Source organism: Petaurus breviceps, unplaced genomic scaffold, assembly GCF_028583685.1.
Source record: "Petaurus breviceps papuanus isolate PSGF00001 unplaced genomic scaffold, PetGlider_PUasm1.0 90760, whole genome shotgun sequence".
Taxonomy (NCBI): Eukaryota; Metazoa; Chordata; class Mammalia; order Diprotodontia; family Petauridae; genus Petaurus; species Petaurus breviceps.
In genome coordinates, this window is record NW_027187338.1 from 2,302,995 (window position 1) to 2,329,887 (window position 26,893).

At 37.7% G+C, this 26,893-nt stretch overlaps 1 protein-coding gene across 11 annotated transcripts in view; it reads left to right on the forward strand.

Moving 5' to 3' along the window:
• The first annotated feature begins 10,929 nt into the window (after positions 1-10,929).
• Positions 10,930-26,893, forward strand: part of ZMYM4 (zinc finger MYM-type containing 4) — a 135,641-nt gene continuing 119,677 nt past the window's right edge. For 4 of the 11 annotated variants that reach the window (XM_069067898.1, XM_069067903.1, XM_069067899.1 and 1 more), the window contains exon 1: positions 11,275-11,434. In XM_069067898.1, the coding sequence (XP_068923999.1) occupies positions 11,384-11,434 (51 nt within the window). In that variant the 5' untranslated portion in view covers positions 11,275-11,383. Of the gene's footprint in view, positions 11,219-11,270; positions 11,435-26,893 lie in introns of those variants that run through there. The other 7 variants (XM_069067908.1, XM_069067905.1, XM_069067907.1 and 4 more) reach the window with 6 other exon arrangements.

Genomic DNA, 26,893 nt, shown 5'->3' on the forward strand with positions numbered 1-26,893 from the left:
ATTTGGGAGGAAAAGACAATGAGTTGTTTTGGATCTGTTGAGTATAAAATGTCTATGGGACATCCAGTTTGAGATGTCTAATAGGCAACTAGAAATGCAAGACTGGAGATCAGCAGAAAGGTTAAGGCTGTATAAGTAGATTTGAAAACCGTCAGCATAGAGATGACAATTGAATCCACAGGAGCCAATGAGATCACCAAATGAAGTAGTATAAAGGAAGAAGAGAAGAGCGCCCAGGACATACTCTTGGGGGACAACCACGGTTAATGAGGGATCTGAATGAAGATCCAGTAAAGAAGACAGAGGAGTGGTCATACTGGTATAAGGAGACCCAGGAGAAAGCATTGTCTCACACACACACACAGACACAGACACACAGACACACACACACACACACACACACAATGTTGAGGGAAAAGAGTATTGAGGAAAAGAGAGTGATCAACAGTGTCAAAAGCTTACAAAGAGTTCAAGAAGAATGAGGATTGAGAAAAAGTCATGGGATTTGGCAGTTAAGAGCTAATTAGTAACTTTGGAGGGAGCAATTTTCAGTTGAGTAATGAGTTTGGAACAATGTGGTCAGAAGACTGCAGAGTTAAGAGAGTGAGAGGAAAGGAAGTGGGGGCAGCTATTATAGACTATCCTCAAGGAATTTAACCTCAAAAGGGAGAACTAGCAGGGATGAATGAATCAAGGGAGGGTTTTTAAGTATGGAAGCCGCATGGGCATATTTATAAGGAACTAGTCAATAGTGATTGAAGATTAATGAGAGGGGAGGGAAGATAGAGAGACAATCTGCTGGAGGAGATAGGATAGGATGGGATCATTTGTGCATAGCTTTCAAGTTAGACAGGGTGACGGAGGAGATAATGGCAGAAAGTATCTGGGTGATGTGAGATGAAGAGGAGGGAGATTTTTTTTCAGTGAAATATAAGGTAAATTTCTCAGTTGAGATGGGGGAGGGGAAGGTGTGGGAGGTTTGAGGAAGGATAAAAAGTTTTGGAAAAGGAGCTTTGGGGTGTGGTATAGTGAGTTATTTAGGAAAGTGTAAAAGCTACAGTGAAGGTTCAGCTGAGATTATATAACATTTATAAACTTGTATGGGACGCATCATGGTTTCATGATTCTTTATTAAACTAAAAAGACCTAAATAAAAGTAAAGAAATGGCCACATATTAAACAGTATAATGCTACCTAAATTAATTTCCTTATTCAGTGCTATACAAATCAAACTGACAAAGTATTTTTTTTTTAGCAAATTAGAAAACAAAAGATCAAGATATTAAAAGAAAATAAAGAAAAAAGAGAGAAGGGGCATAGAAATATAAGATCTCAAACTATACTCAAAGCTATTATCATCAAAATTATTTGGTAATGGTTAAAAAAGAAAGTGGCTGATCAGTGGAAAGGTACATAACATATAGAAACATAAACTTAGTGTTTACTATAAAAGAAGGGAATAAGCATTTACATAGCACCCAGGCACTGTGCTATAAGTACTTTACAAATATTATCTCATTTGATCCTCACAACAACCCAGGGAAATATATACCCTTAGTTCCATTTTACAGTTGGAAAAAACTGAGGCAAACAGGTTATATGACTTGCCTAGGGTCACACAGCTGGTATGGAGGCCAGATTCTAATTATCTTCCTGATGTCAGGCCCATGGCTCTGTCCACTATACCACCTCGCTGCCTCCAATATATCAAAGCTGCTAGCTAGTGGAATAAGGATATCTTATCCAATAAAAAACTTCTGGGAAAATTGGAAAGTAATCTGGAAGAAGTTCAAACTTGACACCCAATCCTCCATCTCCATTCCAACACAGTAAACTCCAGTGGTTCCCTATTACCTCCAGGATAAAACAAAACAAAAAATGCTCTCTTTGGCATTCAATGTCCTTTATAACTTAGCCCTCTCCTATCTTTTTAGTTTTCTTGTAGCTTATTCCTTGCCATGTACTCTTAGATCCAGTGACATTGTTCTCCTTGCTGCTCTGTGAACAAAAGACTCCATCTCTGTCTTAGGGCATTTTTTTCTGGCTGTCCCCCATGCCTAGAATGCTCTCTTTTCTCAACTCTGCCTACTGGCTTCCTTTAATTCCCAACTAAAACTCCATCTTTTACAAGAAGCCTTTCCTATCCCTTCTTAATTCAAGTGCCTTCCCTATGTTAATCATTTCCTATTTATCCTATATATAGCTTGTTCATATATATTTGTTTGAATGTTGCCTCCTCCATTAGATGTGAGCTCCTTGTGGACAGGGATGATCTTTTGCCTCTCTTTGTATCTCTGGCTTAGCATGGTATCTGGTACATAGTAGGTGCTTAATAAGTGTTTATTGATTGATTGAAAAAACAGTCTGACACCCTATACCCATATAAGCTCCAAGTGGATTAATGATTTAGATATAAATTTAAAGGGGCAAGAAAGAAAATACCTTTTGCATCTATAGATGGGGAAGAATTCATAACCAGACAAGGGAGAAAGAAGACCACAGAAGATAAAATGGACTATTTTGATTTCATAAAATTGAGTTTTTGAACAAAAAATCAGTGTAGTTAAAATTAGTAGTGAAACCATTAACTGAAAAAAAAATCTTTGCAGGAAGTTTCTCTGATAAAGACTGATATCCAAGGAAGATTCAAATATATAAGAATGACAGCAATTCCCCAATAGGTAAATGGTTAAAGGATCTATGAATAGGCTGTTCTCAAAATAATAAATGAAACCAATCAACAGCCATACCCAAAAAATGCTGCAAATCATTAATAATTAGAGAAATTAAGATAAAGTAACTGAAGTTTTACCTCATACCTATCAGATTGGCAAGGATGGGAGATAAAGGAAAATGATCATTGTTGGAGAGGCTGCTAACAGATAGACACTGGGGCACTCTTGGTGGAGCTAGGCATTCCTAAAACCAGTTTGGAACTATGCCCTAAAAAGTCACCAAACTGTATACTCTTTCTCCCAGCTATGTTACCACTAGACCAATGTCCCAGAGATAAAAGAAAGATGAAAAGGACCCACATGCAAAAAAGAAAAAGAAAGACAAAGAGAAAAAAATTTACAGCACCACTTTTTATTACAGCAAAGAACCATAAACAAAAGGTGTGCTCATCCACTGGGGAATGGTTGAACAAATCATGGCATAGGAATGTAATGGGATATTATCATGCCACCCAAAATGATAGAAAAAATAGTATTTCACACAAGCCTGTGAAGATTGTATGAACTGACATAAGAGTGAAGTGAGCAGAACCAGGAGAACAATATACAAGATAGAGCAATATTATAAAGGAAAACAACTTTGAAAGACTTAAGAATTCTAATCGGGGCAGCTAGGTGGCACAGTGAATAGAGCACCAGCCCTGGAGTCAGGAGGACCTGAGTTCGAATCCAACCTCAGACACTTAACATAAAAAACTAGATATGTGACCTTGGGCAAGTCATTTAACCCCATTGCCCTAAAAAAAAAAAAAAAGAATTCTAATCAATGCAATGACCAATGAGGACTGCAGAGGAGGGAGGAGAAGGCATGCTACCAACCTCCTGACAGAGGAATTATGGATTCAAGGCATAAAATAACATTTATTTTTGCACATGGTAAATGTGTGGGATCATTTTGCTTGCTATGTTTATTTGTTACAAGGATTGTGGTGTAGATGGTGGGGTTGTATTTGGGTAGGGATGGCATCCCGAGTACGTAGAGGCAATCTAGTGATAAGGTTTCCAAAAATTTTTATTTTTAAAAAGGACATGGAAGCATTTAAAAATATGTACAGAAGGAAACTGAAGGGGGTTCAGAAACATAGACAAGCAGGACAGTTTCGAAAGTAAAACTGAATTTGTCATATACTCCTCCATTTTCTATTGTTAAAACCCTGTTTTCCATCAGTAGCTCTTTTTGATTTCAACTCCACAGGAACAATATTCTCCCTTTCCCAGAAATCCCTCCTCCCCTTTCCCTCTTCCTCCCCCAAAGAATTAGTTGATACCTTGAAATCTCATCCTCTTGAATCGAAGGTAAACTTAGGTTTTAATACTCAACAACTTCTCAACTCACCTTCAGCTACCTCTCCCCTCTGATTGGAGGGCTGGAGAACTTAGCATTTTACTCCTCCCAAAGTCTTCCCTTCATAAAAGGTTCAGAACCTTCTTGGTAATTCCATTTTCTATCAGCAGACTAGGAACACAGTTCCCTAAACTGGATATCTCCTGCTCTTTAAGGCCACAGGCTATCTCTTTTTCTTATTTATATCCCTAGTGCTTAGTACACAGTATCTGGTACATAGTAGGCACTTATTAAATTTTTAAAAATTGAATTAAAACACTTTTAAAAACTCAAGCTATACATAAGACATTTGTATTTTCATATATAATCTTTTTCTGTTCTGCTTTGTATATGGACGTTTTCTCTTTGTGGGGTGTTAAATTTAGAATTGAAAATCAAATTAAAAGGCAGGAGAAAAAGAAGACAATTTGTATTTTATTTTAGAGGCAAGAGAGAGTTGATGAGGCTTCTAAGAAAAGAGTAACATCTAAATCACTATTGATTAGAGAAATGCAAATCAAAACAACTCTGAGGTACCACATCTCACTGGTCAGATTGGTTAACATGACAAAACAGGAAAATGATAAATGCTGGAGAAGATGTGGAAAAATTGGAACACTAATGCATTGTTGGTGGAGTGAAGAACTGATCCAACCATTCTAGAGAGCAATTTGGAACTATGACCAAAGGGCTATAAAAATGTGCATACCCTTTTGATAGAATCCTAATAAAGCTGCCCCCAGTCCCAGTATTCTAACTTCTTTATAGGCTTGGCCCCACTGAACAGCAGGCCCACTGTACCTACCTAACTACCCCCTTCCCTCCCTCCCCAACCTGCCCCACCAATATCCTAACTTCTTCATATATGCCTCACTGCTCACTGGAACAACAGGTGTGTCTATGTGATGTGAACCTAGCTACTTCCTCTACCTGGTCACTGCCCCCAGACCCATTCCCACAGAAACAGGTATGTTCTTGTATTCAATCACAATTACATCATCCATCTAGGCTAAGACAGGACAACAAAGCTAACTATCTGTCTTAACCAGACAGGACCACAATAGCTAACCAGTTGGAGGGCAGAATGACCAGAATGTTTAACCACCGAACTATAGATGGGACCCCTCCTCCATTACCTAATCCGTTAACAAACTCCTCCTGACTTTTTAATATTAATGATATTCCTCTATTCTATGTAACATCTTTACCCTATAAAAATCCATCTTGCTTTCTCTAAATTTGCTGGTTCCTCTTGGAATTTAGCCAGCTTCATGAGAGGTGTCAATCTCAATAAATGCCATACTTGGATTAGAGGTGGTCTGACTCTGAATTCTTTGAGACGATTCCACTACAACACATCATGAAACTGCAACAGTTTTTGGGTTGGCAGAGCTCCCACCTAAACAGTTTTTGCATCCCTGGGTTTAAACTGCAACACTTTGACCCAGCAATATCACTTCTAGGGTTGTATCCCAAAGAGATCATACAAGTGGGAAAAGGACCCATGTATGTGAAAATATTTATAGCAGCTCTTTTTGTGGTGGCAAAGAATTGGAAATCAAGGAGATGTCCATCAGTTGGGGAATGGCTAAACAAGTTGTGGTATATGAATGTAATGGAATACTATTATGCTATAAGAAATGAGGAGTAGACGGACTTCATAATATCCAGAAGAGATTTATAGAAAGAGAGTAGAACCAGTAGAATATTGTACACAATTACAGACGCATTGTATCTGTGATGACTAACTTTGATAGACTGGGGTCCTCTCAGCAATGCAAGGTTATAAGACAACTCCAAAGACTCATGATGGAAAGGGATATCCACATCCAGAGAAAGAACTACAGAGTCTGAATGCAGATTGAAGCAAACTACTTGCTCTCTTTGCTTTGTTCCTTCTTTCTCGTTGTTCATTCCATTGGTTATAATCCTTCTTTACCACTTGACTAATGTTTAATGTGAAGGTATCTGTAGAACGTATATATGGCATTGCATGCTGCCATGGGGTGTAGGGGGGAGGAGAAGGGGAGAAAATTTGGAACTCAAGGGATTGTGGAACCTAATGTTATCAACTAAAAGTAAATAAATAAGTTATATAAAAAAGAAGAGAATAACATGATCAGGCTTGTGCTTCAGAGCTGTTTTTTTTTTCCCCAGCTATATTGAAGATAGATTGGAGAGGGGAGGAATTAAATATATTGCATATTTATCAAATTTTCAAATGCTTCAGAGCTGAGATGATGGTCTTATTAGATAAAGTCAAAATCCAAAATGACCTTGGTAATCTGGAAAAATGAAGCCAAAAACAAAAAAGGGGAATCTAACAGGTATAAATATGATAACCTGCATTTAGTTTCAAGAAATTAATTACATAATTATTGGGAGATAGGGAAGAGACATGGCTTGATCACAGTTTGTGTGTAAAAGGATTTTTTTGCTTGATTTTTGGTTAACATAAGCCAACAGTGTGCTACAACTTCCCAGAAGGCTAACCCAATAAACAGAATTAATTAAAGCAAGGTGTTCATACCCTGTGAGGTAATAATTCCACTGAGTCTTCATTGGTCAGGTCACATGTAGGATCTCAATGATACAATTCCAGAGTTGCAACCCAAAACACTCACAATCTGACCCCTACCACAGTTATATAATAGGTGCTTAATAAATATTTGGCTAACTGGTATGTGCCAATGTTTGAGGACATTGCAAATCTAGAGAAACTATCTAGGTGAAGATAATCAGGATGGTGAACTGTCTTGGAAAATATAGGAATGATGATTCAGGGAACTAGTGATATTGAACCTACATATTTGGCTAGAGCATGATAACTGTCATCAAGTGTTATTCAACATAATTCAATGCCTACTCCATGCAGAGCACTGTGCTATCATTAGAGAAAATATAAAATTTTAATAAGAAATGGTTCCTGAGCCCATGGAGTTTAGTCTAGTAGGGGGAAAAGGCATATACACAAAAGTTTGTTATAACCTACAAAACAATCCACACAAAGTGCATCAGAGAATGCTAGGAGAGTCAAGTGTTAGGAGCAAAGAAAGGGAAAGATCATTAGGGACGGGAGGAATCAAGATGATTTCATGTTGTGTTATGTCAAAAGTTTTCTATTGCTCTAGAGTCAGATTAGGGCTAAAGGGTGGAAGTTACAAGGAGACAGCTTTCAGAACAATATGAAAGGCTTTCTAATAATTAGACCTATCCAACAATGGAATGTACCATTTTATGAAGCTCAGAGCTCCCTGTTCCTGAAGGTTCTCAGTGGATTCTGAATGATCATCAATCAGGAATAATGAAGAAAGGATCCTCCTAGTATGACTAAAAGAATGAATTAATAAGATGAACTTTAATTACCTTATCAATACTAAACTTAAAAGTATTTTAGAAAAATTTTTATAGATACTGGTTATTTTTTTATATCACAATCATTTCCACATATAACACATCCACACACATCAGGCATGGATCTCAATCTTCTAACAAAGAAAAAGTTATGCAAAACCAATTATAACAGTGACTGCCTCCCATTTCATGCAATACTTTGTACTGACCCATGTTCCACCTACCTCTCTATAGATAGAAGGGAAGTATATTTCCAAATCTATTCTCCAGAACCAAGATTGATCATTAGAATTACTCTGAGTATTTTTTAAAGCATTCTTTTCATTTATATTATTGTAGCCATGGTGTTTATTCTTCTTCTAGTTTTGCTTGCTTCATTATTCATCAATTCATATATCTTTCTGTGGTTCTCTGAATTCCTTGTATTCTTCATCTGAGCAGAAAATAATATTCCATTACATTTATATACCACATGATTCAGTCATTCCCCAAATAATGGAAGAAATTATGGTATACCTTATGCAACTTTATTTCAAATTCTTTGCTAAGACAAAAAGTGTTGCTATGAATATTTTAGTATTTATAGTCTTTCTGTCTTTGTCTCTCCTGCATCATATCTTGCTCACACCACTGGGTAAAAGGGTTTAAGCAGTTTAGTGAATTTCCTTGTATAGTTTCAAATTTATTCATAAGGGTGGTACCAATTTATAGCTTCACTAAAGGTGTATTAAGTTGCTAGTGTTCCCACAACTCAGGACTCATGTCTTGAAGGTTTGTATTTGAGGATTAGTATACCTCTTTTCTATTCTTGGAATGATATTTATTGATATAAGTAACATAGCATACTTCCCAGATCACAGTGATCTTTTCCTTCCTCTGAACTTATTGCTTTTAGCTATTCATTTGGCAATTGATTATAGACTACCTTGTGATATTTTAATAATCTTTTCAACATGATTTTTAGGTAGTGTATCATTAAATTCTCGTGTCTTTATGTCCTATGTTATTGATCTGTTTGCAAGCTTCTGAAGGAAAAGGATTGTCTTATGATGTATATATATGTATACATATATATACACATACATACATATGAAAGATTGGTGCCACAAAAAGTAGCTGTAGAATACCGAGCTCATGGTGGGCAATACTTTATTTTCTGCTTTCTTTCCTCCTTAGGCCTCTATCCTACTAGCAAAAGATCATTTTTCTTTTTCTGTTTCCTACATAAAGCGCTTTTCCTCTATACTTGAATTTCTTTTGCTCTTGTACAATTTCTCACAAGAGAGAAGGTTCTGGCAGCTTTCTGTTTAGTCAAATGAAACCTTTTTCTTCATCCTTTCTTCCCTGAAAGTTCTCCTGTCCCTTCTATCATTCAGGTGCTTAATTAAAAGATTGGCTGGCTTTAGAAAGGAACTCTATGTCTGGGAAATTTTGTGGACAATTTAAAGACAAAATGCCACAAATTAAGTAATTTCATTCCTGGATTTCACATTAGCATCAACATAATAGAAAAAATATGAAATTATATTTGGATCTGTTGTAGCTCAACCTGGTGGGAGCACACATCTACTAAATATTAAAAGTGATTATTCTATTTTCATTTTTGTCCAAACACGCAGAAACAATGACTGATCCCACTATGTTCTCAGCCTCATAATTGGTTTGTTGTAGTCCTATGGGATCCAGTATGTTAATCAGATGATTTAGCTCTTGAGTGATAATCTGCCTTCAGTACATTTTCTATTCATTGTTTCAACATTAATTCAATATACATTTATTAAGTGTCTACTGTGTTTGAGGCCCTGTGCTCAGTGTGGGGAAAGAAAAGATAGGTAAGTATTGGCCTTGATCTTAAGGATGTAACCCACATGTGTGTGAAACACTTCATTTCTTATGTGATCAAAGAGATTCTACATATCCTTACTACTGTGTGCAGTGTGTACATTTCTGTTCTTTACCCTCCTTGTGGTCCAATATTCTGGCACACAGATCATTGCAGGAAATCTTCAGGATTTGAATTCAGCAGGAATTGAATATTTCTACTTGGACATGATCATCAGTGGTTGGCAATGTGCAAATAGATGGTCCAGAAACTGATCCAGGTTATCTTGCATTTTCTTTCTGAATTTGTCTCTGGTCAAGCTGTTATGATATCTAAATTAACACACACATATATGTATTGTTGGGTTATCATGGATTGATATTCAATAATTGCAATTATTCAAAATACTCTTGCTACCTCACATGTACATTATTGGGTTTGGTTAAGGAAACGTCTTCAAGGTTTTATTTGCTTTTATTATGGTTCTTCATCCATCAAAAACATGCATGGAAATAATACAGGATAAGAAGATGCTGAGAAAGGAGTTTCTTACTATTTCTTATACATTTCTTACTATTCTCCTTTATATTTGATAATTGATGATGACAATGACCCATTTCCTTCTGACATGTAGGAAAGTGGAGTCAATAGAAGCATGAAACAAGGACAGACGTGCTACCTTTACCATGTAATCAGAAACTGATTCTAGAAGCAAGTTTATCTACCTCAGATTTTCATGGCAGAGAGCGCAACTTCCCATGCTTTAGACAAGTTCTCGTGTTCTAACAGCAGTGGCGAGAAGCCAGGATGTTCCTATTTCACCAGCTCCTGGAGAACAAAACAGGACTTATTTTGATATGGACCCTCCATTGCTCATCCTCATTCTGGGCTAGGGATGGGACTGGCATCTCGGAGATGAAGAACACGCCTTCTCCCACCTCCAGGGTCCGAATGTCTGGCTGCTGGGGACCATTAGCTCTCGTAACTGGTCTACTCTTTATAGCATGGCCTTATCTTCATCATAAGTGTCCTTGCATTGGAAGGCGCTTGGTTCTTTCACGCTCCAGGCTGGAGTAAGTTCTGGTCCGGCCTTACCTGACCCCCTCAAACCTGGACTACTGATGCCATGAGAGAAGCTGGGGTTTCCCTTGGGCTGCTGACTGGATCCTTCTGGTCTTGGCTCCCAGCCAGACAGGATCTTAGACCTTCAGAAAAGACTTAGATTCAGCAGAAGAGGCTCTGGGCTCCGCCCCCTCACTCATTTTGCTGTTTTGGACAAATCCCTTCAGCTGAGCCTCAGTTTCCTATTCTGCAAAATGAGGGCGTTAGGCTGAAGCACCTGTAACGCCTCTTCCAGTTCTGACTCCTTGAGACCCATTAGACTTGGGTTTAGTGCAATCACTTTGGTGGTCACCATGGCAAAGAGAAAGGAATAATTGGATCTCAAGACCCCAAACACAAGGCCTGGTACCCTTCCCAGGACTCACTCCCATCTTCCCCTACCCCTCAAGTCAAAATTTGGTCATGGGGCCTTTAAGAGGGAAGCCATAACTCAGTGGAGGGAGCAGCAGCTGGTAGCTAGAGGGCTCCAGGGGTTTGGCCTACCCAAGCTTTCTCATTGCGCATGCCCAGAAAGGGTGGAGTGATGGGAAGGGAGGGAGGAGCTGGCAGTGCGCAGGCGCCTAGCGCAAGCGCAGTGAAGGCCCGCGCAAGAGGCTCGTTTTGGTGACCGCTTTAAGAAGGGGGCAGGCGGAGGAATTTCTCCGACAGAAAATAATCCTCCACCCAGGGCCCATTAGACACCATTAACCCCCCGAGTCCCGGGCTCCCCGCGCCCCTTCCCCGCAACCCGTCCTGCCTCTCCTCCCCAATCCGGGGAATCAGACACCCCGCCACCTCCCCTAAGAGTGCGGGACCCGCCCCCTCCCCACTTGAGGGAGGCGAGGTGAGGCCCGGCCCGGGGAGGGCAGCATCGAGGCGCCGGTGCGTGTGCAGGGGAGGGCGGAGGGGGGGGCGGTGGCGGCGGGAGGGGAGGGTGGGGAGGGCCGGGCCAGGGCAGGGGTAGACCACCAGCCAGGGGGCCGCCGCGGCCCAGAGCCAGAGCCGGAGCGGGCGCCGCACCGAGCGGCGCCTCCGCCGGGGCCCAACATGGCGGAGCGAGAGGCGGAGGAGCCCGGCCCCCGAAAGAGGGTAGGTGAGGTGAGCTCCGGGGCCGGGGTACGGGTGGGGGAGTGAGGAAGTGCGCACTCGGGGCGGGTGTGGGGCGTGCGGCTGGGGAGACCCGTTGGGGTGCGGGGAGGGGGAGTCTCAGGAGAAGCGCGAGGGGTGGAGGAGGAGGGGCTGACCCAGCCCCCCGCTCCCCGAGCGTGCCCTGGGGGGGCGGGAAAGGGGTCCCCACATGGCGGATCTCGTCTTGGGGTAGGGGGCCCAGAAAGGAGGGAGCTTGAGTCGAGGAGCCCCATATAGGGGAAAGGAGGAGGGGAGACTCAGTCCAGGATGGGGTGGGGAAAGTGGCTCTTAGGCAGGTGGGACAAAGATCTGCCGTGGGAGGGAGGGGGTAGTTGGTCTCAACTCTTGCCCTGTTGTGGAGTGGTGGTGTTGATCATCCCTGGGGTGTGTGTGTTCGTGTTTGGTGGTAGGGCAGTGGAGGGGGGGGCGGCGGGTTTGAGGGGGAGTCGACAAATTCGTATTTTCCATATGTAGAAAATCAGTGCTTTTGAAAAGCCTGCGGGGCTTTAGTTGTTAGAAGAAAGGAGGAGCTTGGAGGCTTTCTAGTCAAGAGTTAATTGGAGAACGGTTTTGCAAGAAAAACATTAATTCATTGTTTGTTCGTCCTACCCCTCTTTTAAACCCCTCCCCCCTTTTATTGAGATGAAGGGGTCTGTGTGTAGTTACCTAGAAAGAGGTAATGTCAGGTTTTGCCATCTGAAGGGGACTTTTCTGCGACTGTAGTTAAAAAATACTCAGGGGTTATTTTTGCCTCTAGTTGAGAATCCTGAGAGTATGACAGAAATTCTGACAACTCAAGGATCCGGTCCATCTATTCTGCAAGAGAGAGAGAACCAGTTCTGTGCCTAAGTTGAATGTCCTGTTAAAGTTCTCCTCAGAACTTTTATTTGATTCTCAGTTTTCCCTTTAAATTGAAAACAATATTATTGTGTAAGGCACTCAGCAGTTTTTTTTTTACCTACTCTTATTACCTGGTAGAAGACTCAGTACCAGTAAGTTTCTCCCCGTGAACAAACAATTCATAAAATGATGAGAGGAGAGTTGTACCTACTGGGTGAGAAGATGGGCATTTCTAGAATGCCCTTCAGTTCAAAATAAAATCATGTATACATTTTCTGGGTGCTTTTCTATGATTGTGTTAAATGTTCTCTGTTTTTGTGTGTTATCTCTGTATCTTTACATGTGTATTCTATTACTTGTGTCTACAATTGTTAGTTACTACTTTTGTGCCACCTGGATTAGTTCATAGGTACACAGTAAATTGAGATTCTTATAGGTCTTTTTTTCTATAAGGTAGAAAGGGATGAATCTGTCATAGGGTTTTGTTAAACTTTATTGTGATATCTTCAAATACTTAATTTAGTGTGTATATATATATTGCATATATATACACATATAATGAGATAGATATGAATTTTTGACTATTGATTAGTTATTTTCAAAGCAATGAATGGGTTTAAACTTGGATCTTCATTTTACAGGAATGATGGTATAAGGTAGCTGGGGGGATTATAATACTTTTCCCAAGAAGTTTTCCAAATATATTTTCAGCAACTCAGAAACTCAAGGTAAAGTACCTCTTTAGGGGCGGCCAGGTAGCACAGCGAGTAAGAGCACTGGCTCCAGTGTTGAGAACACCTGGAGATCAAATCCCGGGCTCAGACACTTAGCACCCACCCAGAAACACCTGGCCGTGTAACCTTGAGCAAGTTACTTAACCCCAATTGCTTAGGGGCGGCCAGGTGGCTCAGCGAGTAAGAGCACCGGCTCCAGTGTCGGGATGACCTGGATCAAATCCGGGCTCAGATACTCAGCACCACACCCAGAAATAATAACTGGCCGTGTAACCGTGAGCAAGTTACTTAACCCCAATTGCTTTAAAAAAAAAAAATAAAGTACCTCTTTAGATATGTAATGCTCAGTATTTGGAGTTGAATACATCAAACTGATTAATACTGTTATTACTGTGATAGTTCCTGTTCTATAAAAGGTTGGTAATTTAAACTTAAAACAAGATTCCCCATAGATGATGAGTGTTTTATTGTTTTGAATTGATGTTAATGCTTTTAAAAGGTGCTAGAAATCACAGCAGTGAAAATTGAGGTTACCTTTACAGAGTTTATGTGACATGCTTGAGTTTCCTTTGCTCAGTTTCCCTTGTATGTTGGAGGAAAATTGCTTCTGTTTGTCAGAGAGTAGGTAGTTCAAGTTTTACATTCAGTCTTTAGTTTCACATTGAAATAGCCAGTTGTGGGGGACAGTCATTGCTAATATATCCCTGATCACTTATATGTACTAAACTGCCAATTGATAGGATGATAGGACATAGAACTAGAAACAATAGTCAAACTCTCTCATTATATAGATGAGGACACTGAAGCCTAGAGAGGTTAAGAACTCAATCACAGTCCAGTCAAGTTCAGTAAAGAACTGGACCAGACGCTGTGATTTAAAATGATAATGTAGATTTTTGCTGTGCTAATGCCTCAGCTTGGACAAGTCACTAACCTCTGCGGGCTTTAGTTTCCTGATGTGTAAAATGAGGGGGTTGAACTAGATGACTTTCTATGGGTCCCTTCTAGCTCTGTCTGTGTTCCTTTGACCATTCTTGGTGTCAAATTGACCCTGTGGTTTCAGAGTACAATCTCTTAACTTGTTTGACAACTTTGGGGAATTTGGAGGTCAGGTGCAGGAATAGTGTATTTTTGGCCCCCAAGGAGCAACCATGGTAAGTTTGTAGACAATCATTACTGGCAGGTTGACCACCAAGTTTTTGTTTTTGCCAAATCCATTTATGAATACTATATATTGTTAAAATAACTAACTCCAGAATATGTAATAGGAGGCATAGGAGAATTGCATTTCACTTTAATGGATGGTGTTGTATTCATACTAAATCACAGATGATTAAAATATTATTGTATCTGTTATTAGGCACTAAGAAGACTAATCCATTAAATGAATGATGATTAGATAATAATGTAAACATGAACCTATAATGTGGTATTGACTATAATAATAATTTGAATTGATATTTACGATAGTTATGGTTTGTTTGCAGAGTGCTTCAAGACTGCCCTGTGAAATAGTGCATAGTTTCTATTTTTCCAAATTAACAAATAGATCTCCTGATTATAGGACTTTGACTTAGAGAAAACCTTAGAGGTCATGTAGGTCAACCTTCTTATTTTATAGATGAGAAAACTAAGGCTCAGAAAGGTTACATGTATATGCCCAGCTGGGTTGCAAGTATCAAAGTTGTGGTTTGAACCCAAATCCCAAACTCTTGACTTTTGTCATGTTCCATTCTGTTATTATCTGGTGATTGTTACGAAATTACATATATACATATGTACACATATACATGCTTACATATATTTATGTCCTTAGTGTCTACAAATGTTTACAAAATATTTTACTCACAGTAACCCTCTGAGGTAGGTAGTACAAGTATTAACCAGATTTTATAAATTAGGGAAGTAAGGATGAGAGTAGTTAAATATTGGACTTAGAATTTCTTGCACAGATCTTTTGAATCCAAAAATCTAGTTTATTTTCTTTCCAGTCTACCATGCTGCCACATCTTATACCATTTTTTTACTTTCAGGGCTTGGCAGGCTGCCATATAAACAATATACATTCAGGTAGAAATTGATTGATTTTGGTAGGAAAGCATTACACAGCCAGGTGATGTTGGGTGTATATAGACCCAAGTTCATTTTTGGAACTTGGGTTTTCTCTAAGCTACCTACTAGCCATTTGAATCCAGATAAGAGGGTAGAGCTAGGGTTATAGGAGTCATACTGATAATCTTATTTTACCAACCCACTCTAGAGACTCTTCTGAGTGCCCTCTTCCAAATATGAATTTTGACATACCTTGCTATGTTAATCTGTTTTGTGAATCCCTAGGATAGTAAATCTCAATTATGTTTAGAAGATCCTGCATCCCATTTTATGTTTGAGATATTCGTTACTTTTAATGGCTGGTACTAGTTCAATTGATTAGCGCATGGTACTAGTAAAGCTCAGATTATTAGTCTGATCCCTATAAGGATGTTAATTTCATATTTGGGACTATATCTGTAATTTAACATTTAGTGCAGATGTACACTATTGGTTTCCACTACAGGGTTTCTTAACTTAGATCATGGAATCTATTAAATAATTTTTTGACAGAAAGTTAAAGGAATTACTCGTTTATGTAGTTCAACTTTCTGGTATGGTTAACCTGCATATAATAAATGAAAAACTTATTGAAGTTATTTTATTTACCAAACTTGATAAAAGCAGATAGTTCCTCTCTTATGTCACAAGTATCTTAAACAAGTTAACAAATATTTGGGGGATGTTCTTGCAGTTAGGAGGATAATAACCATTATCCAAAACAAAACATTTACATTTTCTTTAACTTAAAAAAATTATATGTTCTGGAGTTAATTATTTTAACAATATATGCACATATGTTTTAAACTTTTACTTTTTCCTTTAAAACTTTTTACATCTTTACATTTTGAAAGTTTAAATTTTTTTTAAACAGTGGACTTTCAGCAAGGTCAGCATTATAATTCAATATATTTTATGTAGTTGATTCACTAATCATCTGCTTTACAGAATGGAAAAGAAGTTTGAATTTTTTTTTTTCAGTTCCCAAACCTTACTTAGGTTGAATTAATTCAAGCAAAGGAAAAACTATGTTGATTCCAACAAAAAGAAGCTATTGCTATTTAACAATGTTAAAATGGGGATGATTCAATAAACACATATCTAGTACCTACTATGGCTTGGTTCTGAAAGTGAAGCAGATAACTGATTAAAATATAGTTCCTGCTTTCATGTAACACAAATATTTAATAACTATATGATAAATATACTATACAAAGTATAAATAGAGTATAAATTATAAATATACCATAATAGTGCAGTAACTATAATCCAGAATGTGGTAAGAGTTTAAGAGAAAGTGATTTTGTGGTTTGAGTAAGGTAATGTCTTTGGAGAAGATCACAGATGGCTTTATTGAAGAAGTGACTTTTGAGTTGTACCTTGAAAAATAAGATTTCAACAGGTGGAAATGGGGGAGCAATGAAGGGCATTCCAGGCATGGGGAGTAGTATGAGCAAAGACAAGTTTATAATTACCTGTCTTACTCATTTCATTAATCCATTAAGGCTTTGATGTTTAAAGTAACAAGGATAGTTGTGAGGATAAAATGAGATATTATTTGTAAAGTATTCTGTAAACTTCAAAGTGCTGTATAAATGCTTGTTAACTAGAATTATTATTATCACTATTACATGTACATTATAAATATTATATACCAGCATTATATTAGTATATACATTGAAATATTAATTTATTATTACACATAGAATTATTATTATTATTAATAACAAGTACTCTAGGTTTCAAATTCCAACTGACACTTGCTTTATAATTTATAATTACCTTAGAGCCCAGGGGAATTACCTTGAGCACTAAGAAAGTTAAGTGATTTGCCCAAGGTCACATAGTAAGTTTCCCTTTCCCAGAGTTGGGACTTGAACCAGATCTTTCTGATTCTGGGGCCAACTCATTACCTATATATCTATATCAATATCTATATATATCTCACATGTTCATAACATTTATATGGTATTGGAAAACTAGTAGTACAGCAAAGCTGGTCTATTGTAAGATGATAAAAATACCACTAATGTGCCAGTGAAAATCATAGACTTTTCACATGGTATTGAAAAGAACATTCAGTGTTTTAGCAGATATTGTTTATATATCCTTAGCAGGGGCTGTCTTTTCTATTTGTATTCCCAGCCAGTGTGTAGCACAGTGTTAAAGTGAGTGTTTATAAGGGTGATCCCTTGGAGGATCCTCGACTAGGATTCTTATACACAGCCTTTCTAGAGTCTGATTTGCCTGTCTGTGAAGGAACAATCACTTTCGATAGGTCACATTTCAAGGCTAATGTCTTCTGGTTCCAAGGGCCTTGTTGGAACTAAATTCTCACAGTTTTTCTAGAAGCCATAGCAATACCCAGTTGGTCCTTTTCGGTGTTGCACTTGCATCTTATCTTTTGGTTCACATACTTTGTGCCGTCTTTGTAGAATATTCTTGTTATAGCATAGAGCCAGTTAGCTTTGTGAAGTCTGTGATAGGTTCTCAGTAATGGTGGAAATGGTATCTTTGGTTGGGATTTTTCTGCCTGCCAATTCAAATATTTGATTGGCATAAGATCAGCAGCAGATTGTAAAGGATAATCTTTTTATTTTACATAAACCTTTTCTGTTTTTGGTTTACCTAATATAGTGTCTGAGTCCAAATAGTACTTCTACCAATTCACTGTTAATGAACATAAAACTTTAATAGCAAATACACATTTATTAAATGATTCACACTTTTTGTATTTTGGAGGTGTAATTCCTGGGTGCTCCTAGCCAGCTAATACTTTTTCAGTAGTTTCATGTTGTTCCTAGTACCAAATAGTTATAATATGACTAGCTCATCCTTTTTTTTTCCCCAGTTACATATTTCTTGGTTTAACTTATTGGAGCTTATTGTTGTTTACCATGTACCTCTGTATTGCCTTTTGTTTGATCTTCAGCTTCAGTTTGTCAGAGACTATAGAACTCCATGATTCACAGCAAAGTTTAGTCAAAATGTTTGCTACTTTCCTTAATGTGGAGATGCTCAAATATCTTGAAAAAAGTCACACATATAGTCATTAGTTGTACCAAGCAGTATGAAGTCTTAATTCTAATCAACACTTTCTTTGTCAGACTCCATTCAGTAAAGCTTCCTTTCCCTCCCAATTTTGACAGTACAGGTATTGCTGTTTAATATTAGTTAGTTCTTTGAAAGTACAGTATCAGGGAAAGGAATTATTTAGAAGGAATAATCTTCATACCTATCCAGTAAGTAATATGACTATTATAAGTTGACTGAAGTAGGGTAGTTAACTGGGACAGATTATTTGGTACCAAGATCATCATAAAAATTCTGAAAAAAAGGTTAGTTTGCTATGAGCACCCAGGAAACATGCCTCCATAATACCAAATGAGGGCAAATCATTCAATAAATATATTTTCTGTTAAAGTTTTATAGTCATTAACAGTGAATTCAGTGGAATGAAGGATAACCGATAGATAGTCCCTCTCTTCAATGGATGTCTACATAATGTCAAGTGAACATGTTGGATAGACCTAGTGAGGTAAATTTATGGAAGTATCTTGCACAGGAGTAGATGGGATGCAGTTTGCATAATTGGAAAAGATGATATCAGAGATGCATTAGATTAGTTAGGTACATCAGCCAGTTGAATAAAATAACCAGATTGACTAATTTTTTACTGACCATGTCTTTTTTTTTTATGAGCAATCGGGGTTAAGTAACTTGCTCAAGGTTACACAGCCAGTTATTTCTGGGTGTGGTGCTAAGTGTCAGAGCCCGGATTCGATCCCTAGGTCATCCCGACACTGGAGCCGGTGCTCTTACTCGCTGAGCCACCTGGCTGCCCCTAAGCAATTGGGGTTAAGTAACTTGCTCAAGGTTACATGACCAGGTGTTTCTGGGTGGGTGCTAAGTGTCTGAGCCCGGGATTCGATCTCCAGGTCGTTCTGACACTGGAGCCGGTGCTCTTACTCGCTGTGCTACCTGGCCGCCCCTACTGACCATGTCTTGACCAGAGTGACTACTAGTTTTGGTTTTATGTAGACTCTCAGGTTTTTTGTTTTATCTAGATTCTAATATCTCAGTTTCAATTTTTTTATCAGAAAGAGAATTAATAATACTTATTCCTAATGATTTTAAATTCATTACAGAACAGTTTTAGGGCTAAAATCTAATCTCAACCCTCTCATTTTACATATGAGAAACCGTAAGTTCTAAAGAGATGAAAAGTCATGTACCAGATTAGTTGATAAGCCTGTATTAGAACCCACTATCTCATTTAAGAAAAGATAGAATGCTTATCAATTGGGGAATGGCTTATTGTGGCATATGATTATGATAGAGTGCTATTGTGCTATAAGAAATCCCTAGGGGGAGTAGTTTCAGAAAAACATGGCAAGAACTCTGTGAACTGATGCAAAATGAAGTGAGACATGGGAGATCATTGTGCATAGTAACAACGATAGACTTGACCACTCTGATCAGTATAGTACAATCAAGACAATTCCAGAGGAGGCATAATGAAAAAGTTCTGTCTACCTTCAGAGATAGAGAACTGAAGAATTGAGTTCAAATTGAAGTATAATTTTCTCACCTTTATTTTTCTTGATTTTATTTGAGCTATTAATATTGAAATGTTTAACATTATTTCACATGTATAATTGATATATTGCTTGCCTTCTTTTACCTAACGTGGGAGGGAGGGAGAAAATTTTGAACTTGGAGTGTAAAAAAAGTGTTAAATAAATTTTTAAAGATGTTTTATAAAAGTTCAAGATAGTATTTTTAATTACAAAATTAATTACAAAATATGCATGTCTTTTTGAATAGTGGAAAATCAATTATTTTTGCTGAAATTTTATTTTATTTTTGCTTTTTGGAGGGGTAGTTGGAGTTAAGTGGCTTGCTTAAGGTCACATGGTTAGCGTAATGTGTCTGAGACCGGATTTGAACTCAGGTCCTCCTGACTCCAGGGCTATATGCTGTATTCACTGTGTCACCTAGCTATCCCTGAAATTTTATTTCATTTACATTATTATGGAATGAGAATTATATACTTTGATCATATAACATTAGACCATCATTATGTAAACAATTCTTCAAAGTAAAAAACTTTTGAATCAGTTAGAAGGATTAATCTTTGTGCCTATCCATTAGGCAAATATGACTGATAATCTAACTGAATTAGGATAGTTAACCCTGATGGATGTTTGATAAGGTTGCTCATAAAGGAGCATTGTGGTACAGAGAACACTGGATTTGGAGTCAGAGGCCCTGTTTTCAAATCATGTATATATGTATGTCTGTGTGTGTCCCCGTTTGTATCCTTCCTTTATGTTTGACTGTAGGTAGACAAGTCATTTAAACTCAGTTGACCTTTAATTTCCTCACTTGTAAAATGAAGAAGTTAGACCAGATTACCCCTAAAGTCTCCCCTTCTAATTCTAGATCTTTGATCACTAAACCATTTGATCTGTGTGATCAGATTAACTTATTTTCCAGTGTGGTTTTCAACAGGAATAGAGGGATAGAGTTTGGCTCTACTAATCATAGCTGCCATGTATGTATAGTCCTTGCTTTATGTATGGTCTCATTTGATCTTCAGGATAACCTCTCTAATAATGAAGTTATTTCAGAATAACATTGAGGGCAGTGTTATTTTGGAGGTATGCATATACTTATTTTCAGTTAGAACTTTTGAAAAATGCATTAAACATTAATTTCATGGGAACTCAGTTCCTCGTGTGAGTTTAAAGTGTTCGTGTTCTTTATAGAGTCTGTTATTCTAAGTTCAGTGATTAAAGCTACTTTTTTTTAAAGTATACTTTCATTCAGGATGAGTTCTTGCTATATTGAGTAATATGGTATTCAGGAGCTGAGAAATACAAAGAAATAAAAATAGATTACTTCTCCTGGTGTGGAAAATGGAATTTGATGTAGGTCTTAAGAGTTGGTTAGGATTTGGTTAGGTAGAAACAAAGGGGAGTAGACATTGTACCTTTGAGAGATAGAAAACAGGTATGATGGGCTGTAAGATCCTTGAAGGCAGGACACACTGACTTAATTATTTTTGTCTTCCCCCTGTCTGTCATACTTCATTGTACCTAGTAGAGCTTAAATCAATCTTTGTTCAATGGAAAGATGAAGGAATAATGGAGAATCTTGAAAACTAGGCTGAAAAGGTTAAAATGTATCTTGCAGGCACAGTAAAGACTCATAAGAGGTACTGAGCATGATAATAAAATGAAGAAATTAGTACCTTAGGAAGATTGCTATTTCTAAGACAGATATTGGAGGGGAAAGTATAGGTGTGAGATAATCAGAAACTAGACTAGGATGGCAAGAATAGGAAGATACAGAAGTGAGAGACATTTTGAGGAAAACTGGACCATGCTTGATAATTGACTGGGTACTTGCTGGATATTTGCATAATACAAAATTATAGAATCTGAGAGTTGGAAGAGACCTCAGAAATGAGGTCCCAACCCTTAGGTGACCAAAAATCTTCTCTAGGATGATATATTTATAGTTGAGAAGGACCTTAAGTTTAGGGTTGAGAAAGAACAGTACAATCCTTTCATTTAATAGATGAAGAAAACAAGACCCAGAGAGGTTAAATGATTTGCCTAACGTGACATAGGTCGTTAAGTGGAATGATAGTAAAATTCAGGATCTCTGGCTTCAAATCCAGTTGCTTTTTCAACTGTATTATATAACACATCTGATAAATACCGTGTTTCCCCGATAATAAGACAATGTCTTATTATTTTTTTTGGAAAGAAAAACACCAGAGGGCTTATTTTCAGGGGAGGGCTTATGTTGTCCTGCCTCAGCTCTCCTCCGCGGCACTGCTCTCAATGGCGCCAGCAAGCAAATCACTGGGGAAGAACAGGATGAGGCTGTCTGTCACTGCTGCAGCTCTGATTGGATGCAGCTCGGAGCCCGGCGTGCGTTTCATGGGGGGGGACGACGGTGCATACAAAGGGTACCGTAATGTAGCGTGTAGCGCAGGGGATCACCTTCACTACAGTAGCAATCTCAATAGGGCTTATTTTCGGGGGAGGGCTTATTTTAGAGGAATCTTACACAGTAAGGGGAGGGCTTATTTTCGGGATAGGTCTTATTATCGGGGAAACACGGTACTAGTCCCAACCTCTCTTTGAGTCCTCCAAGGGGAATTCAACTGCTTTTTGCATCAGTCCATTTTGTTTTTGGATAGTCTTGTTAGGTAGTTTCTCCTTAAATCAACCCAAAATCTTCCTCTTTAACTACCGCTTACTCTTAAATCTGCTGTAGATAGATTAATCATTTTCTTACTGATATGTCTTAGAATGCTTGAAGTCAAGGAGAATTCCTCCTGCAGCTTATGATAGCCAAACATCCCTAGTTCTTTTCATTGAGTACCATGTCCTACAATACTATCATACTGGTTACCTTCTTCTGGACATGCTTCAGCTTGTATCTTTTTGCGTCTTCTTTTAAAGATGTGGTACCCATAACTGTCAATAAAAAAGCATTTATTAAGCAACTTACTATGTACTAAGTACTAAAGCTACTAAGAAAGGCAAAAATATGGTCCCTTGTCTTCAAGGAACTTGCATTCTAAACTACTACTCTAAATCTACCCAACTCTTTCACTGTGCTCTCTTGATTGCCTGTTCCATAGGTAACAAACTAGATTTTATCTTAAACCCTTTCCATTCTAAGGCCATCATCTTCTTGCACTCACCGAGACCTCTTTCCTATCGATAGTTTCCCTGTCTTTGCAACACTGGTTGCACTTGTACTTATTTTTATTTTTTCTTAAGCAGTTGGGGTTAAGTAACTTGCTCAAGGTTACACGGCCAGTTATTTTTGTGTGGGTGCCGAATATCTGAGGCCGGAACCGATCCCGGGTCTTCCGATGCTCTTACTCACTGCGCCACCTGGCCGCCCCTCACTTGTACTTATATTATTGTGGTGGAGAACTGTTATTATACTTTGCTCCCTTTTGCCACTCCCAGACTTTCTCTCTACCCCTGTTGCTCAGTAACCCCTGTTTGAGGTTAGTTCTATCTGTCTGTCTGTTCCTATCTAGTCACACACATACATATATATGTACATATTTATATATATATATATATATATACACATATATCTGCCTATCTCTATATCACCCAATTAAATTATGGTGTTTGTTGTATATAAAGCTCCACAATACTCAAACCCATGCTAGGGGACTTGAGCAAACTTACTAACTTCCTCAAATACTCTCATCCTAATTCCTCAATTTACTCATTTCCCGTGACTTATATTTTCCCAACATACTACAGCTACACACAAGGTTATATACCTTTGATCTTGCCATCACCCAGAAGTATTCCATATCTATATTCATAAACTCTGAAATTCTTTTATCTGGTCATAATCTGTCATTCAGGTTTTTCCTCTGCTTTGCTACTCCAAATGTTTTTCAGCTTTACTATGACCTCTAATTCCTTCACCCCTCACTTCTTTTCTAGGCTATCACCTCTGCATTGGCTATATTCACCTCACTTTCTTATCTTGTCCCTTTGATGAAGCAGTTATTCTATGCTGTCCTCTTGAGTCCCTTGCCCATTAATCCTAGTTAAGAGCTTGTTCTTCTAAACCCTAGTCTTGGATTGCTCTCACCATCTATTACTTCCTTTGCTCATACTCATAAGCTGTAGACTTAAGCTGGAGAAAAAAAAAAATTTTTTTTTTGAAGCATAATTTCTATTACTTTATTTTTCTTGTTTTTTGGGAGTTTTTTTTGCAGTGTGTTTAATATGAAGATATGTTTTGCATGACTTCACATATATAATTGACATCCCATTTCTTGCCTTGAAAGTGTGTTGAGGGTGAGGAAAAGAATTCTGAATTTCAATTAAAAAAAAAAGAATGTTAAAAATAAATAATTTAATTTTAAAAAATTTTAAATTACCAAGTATTTCTTTTCTTTTTTTTTTTCAGAATTTATTTATTTATTTTTAGTTTTCATCATTCATTTCCACAAGATTTTGAGTTTCAAATTTTGCTGGAGAAAATTTTTTTTTAAGTGTTGACTGGATCCACTTCAAGTTTATATTATATAAACTCAACTGGGCCCTCTCTGTAGCAAGGCAGTTCTTTTACACCTCCTTAATTAACTCACTATCCATCCCACTCATCATAGCTACTTTTCTGTACTCGTACATCCCTCCTCAAACAATTTCACACCTTTCTCTCTTCCTATAGTCTCAGCTGAGAAACTTGCCTTTTTTCACTAAAAAATCTCTTAGTATCTCACCTCATATCACTCTGATGCCTTCTGCCCCTTTCTGTACTGTCACTTCTATTTCACATGGAGAGGTGGCCCTTCTTGCCAAGGCAAACCCCTCTATGTGCACAAGTGATACCATTCTATTCCATCTTCTCAAGCAGATTCACCTTTTCATCTCTACCGTTTTGCTTATGTTTGGTTTCTTTCTATCTACTGGCTACTTCTCTACTGCTGATAAACATGTCTTATGTCCTTTCCATCCTCAAAACACCCTCATTTGATCTTTCCATCCTTATTTGCTATCCTTTATCTCCCTTTCCTTTTGTGGCTAAAATTCCTTGAGTAGACTGCCTATAATAGGTATAACTATCTCCACTTCCTTTTCTCTCTTAACTCTTTGCAGTCTTCTTACCTTACCATTCAGTTGAAACTGCTCTCTTCAAAGTTACTAATGATCTGTTTTAAAATGAAATTTGATTTTATTTTTAGATCTACATTCTCTTTCCTTGCAGCCATTCTCCCGTTGAAAAAGCCAAAGGGGAAAAACATGTGACAAACACATAGTCAAGCAAAACAGATTCCTTCATCGGCCATATACAAACAAAATATGTCTCAGTCTACCCTGAGGTCAACTGTTCTCAATCAGGAGGTTGTATTAAGGCCTCTGGAATTGTACTTTGTCATCATCGTATATATATATATATTGATCAGAGTTCTTAAGTCTTTCAGAGTTATTTATCTTTATGATATTGGTGTTAATACATAAATTGTTCTGGTTTTGTTTACTTCACTTCATCAATTCATAGAAGTCTTCCCAAGTTTCTCTGAAACCATCTTCTTCATTATTTCTTATAGGTCAGTAGTATTCTGTTATATAAATATACCATAATTTGTTCAGCTGTTTCCCATTTGATGGCACATCTTTGGTTGCCAGTTCTTTTCAACCATAAAATAGCTGTTATAAATATTTCTGTACTGTGTGGCTTTTCCTTTTTTTTTTTTTTTTTTGAGGGCAATTGGGGTTAAGTAACTTGCCCAAGGTTACACGGCTAGTTTTTTGTGTGGGTGTTAAGTGTCTGAGGCCAGAACCGAACTCGGGTCCTCCTGACTCCAGGGCAGAGCTTAACTCACTGTGCCACCTAGCTGCCCATTTGTGTGTCTTTTCAAAAATTTCTCTGATCACTTTGGGATATAGACCTATTAGTAATATAGCTGTGTCAGAAGGAATGCAGTTTATTAACCTGGGTACTGTTCCAAATTGCTCTAGAATGGCTAGACCAGTTTTTAGTTCTACTTGCTTGAATGTGGCTATTTTCCCACAGTCCCCTCCAGCATTTGTCATTTTCCTTTTTTTGTCTCTTTGCTAATCTGATGAGTGTGAGGTACAATTCTCTAGTTATTAGGGATTTAGAGCACTTTTCTCACATGGTTATTGCTTTTTTATTTTTAAAAATTTTATTATTAGCTACAGTCACGGTGGAGTCTGAATGAGTTGGGAGAGTATCCACAACAGTAAACTTACGGGTATTTTAAATATTGTAACATGATTTATAACAATTCCCAAATATTTACATAGATATTTTTTAATTAAAAAAATTCTGAACTTACATTAAAAATTTTTTAAAGAGAGTATTTACATATACATGGTAGAAATAAATACATAAAAGAAAATCGAATATAGTGAATATAACACCAGCCCTGGAGTCTGGAGGACCTGCATTCAAATCTGGCCTCAGACACTTAACACTTACTAGCTGTGTGACATTGGGCAAGTCACTTAACCCCAATTACCCCGCCGTCCCCCCTCCAAAAAGAAAAAAAATTTAAAAAGGAAAAAGGAAATCAGATGTGAAATTGTGACTCCATTTCATATAATTTACTTTTGAAAAAGTTATATAAATAAATTCCACATGTTACTTTCAAAATTATCCAACTTGTCTGTGTTTACTTTTAACCTTCTTGTCTCTTTTAAGCAAAAAAAAATTTCAAGGGTACTTATTTTTTGTGGGGGGATCACAGTTTCCAACCTCCTCATCTCAGAGTCCTTCCCAATTAAAAATGGAGAGGGATAAAACTCATTGTAACAAATCAGCATAGTAGAGCAAAACAAATTTACGCAGTGGTCATGTTTAAAATACATCTTTATGTGCCTTGAGTCCATCATCTCTCTATCAAGGAGGTAACTAATTTTTTATCATAGGTCCTCTGGAGAATTAAGTTCATTTGATAACTGCTTCTCTCTTTCCTTACTCCATTTTTGTATAGTCCCTTTCTCATTTACTCTAGTTGTGAAAAAAAATAGCAAATTCTTCCTCCCTTGTTCCTTTGTTTTATACTAAAAAATCCTTTTTACTCTCCCTTTGAACAGAACTAATCTGCTCTTCGTTCCACAAATTTATTTTCATATTATCTTTTTTTCTCCTAAAACTGCATAATTGTATCTTCCCATCATTTATCAGGGGATGGCTTTTACTCTTACATATTTTAATCTGTTCCCTATGTATC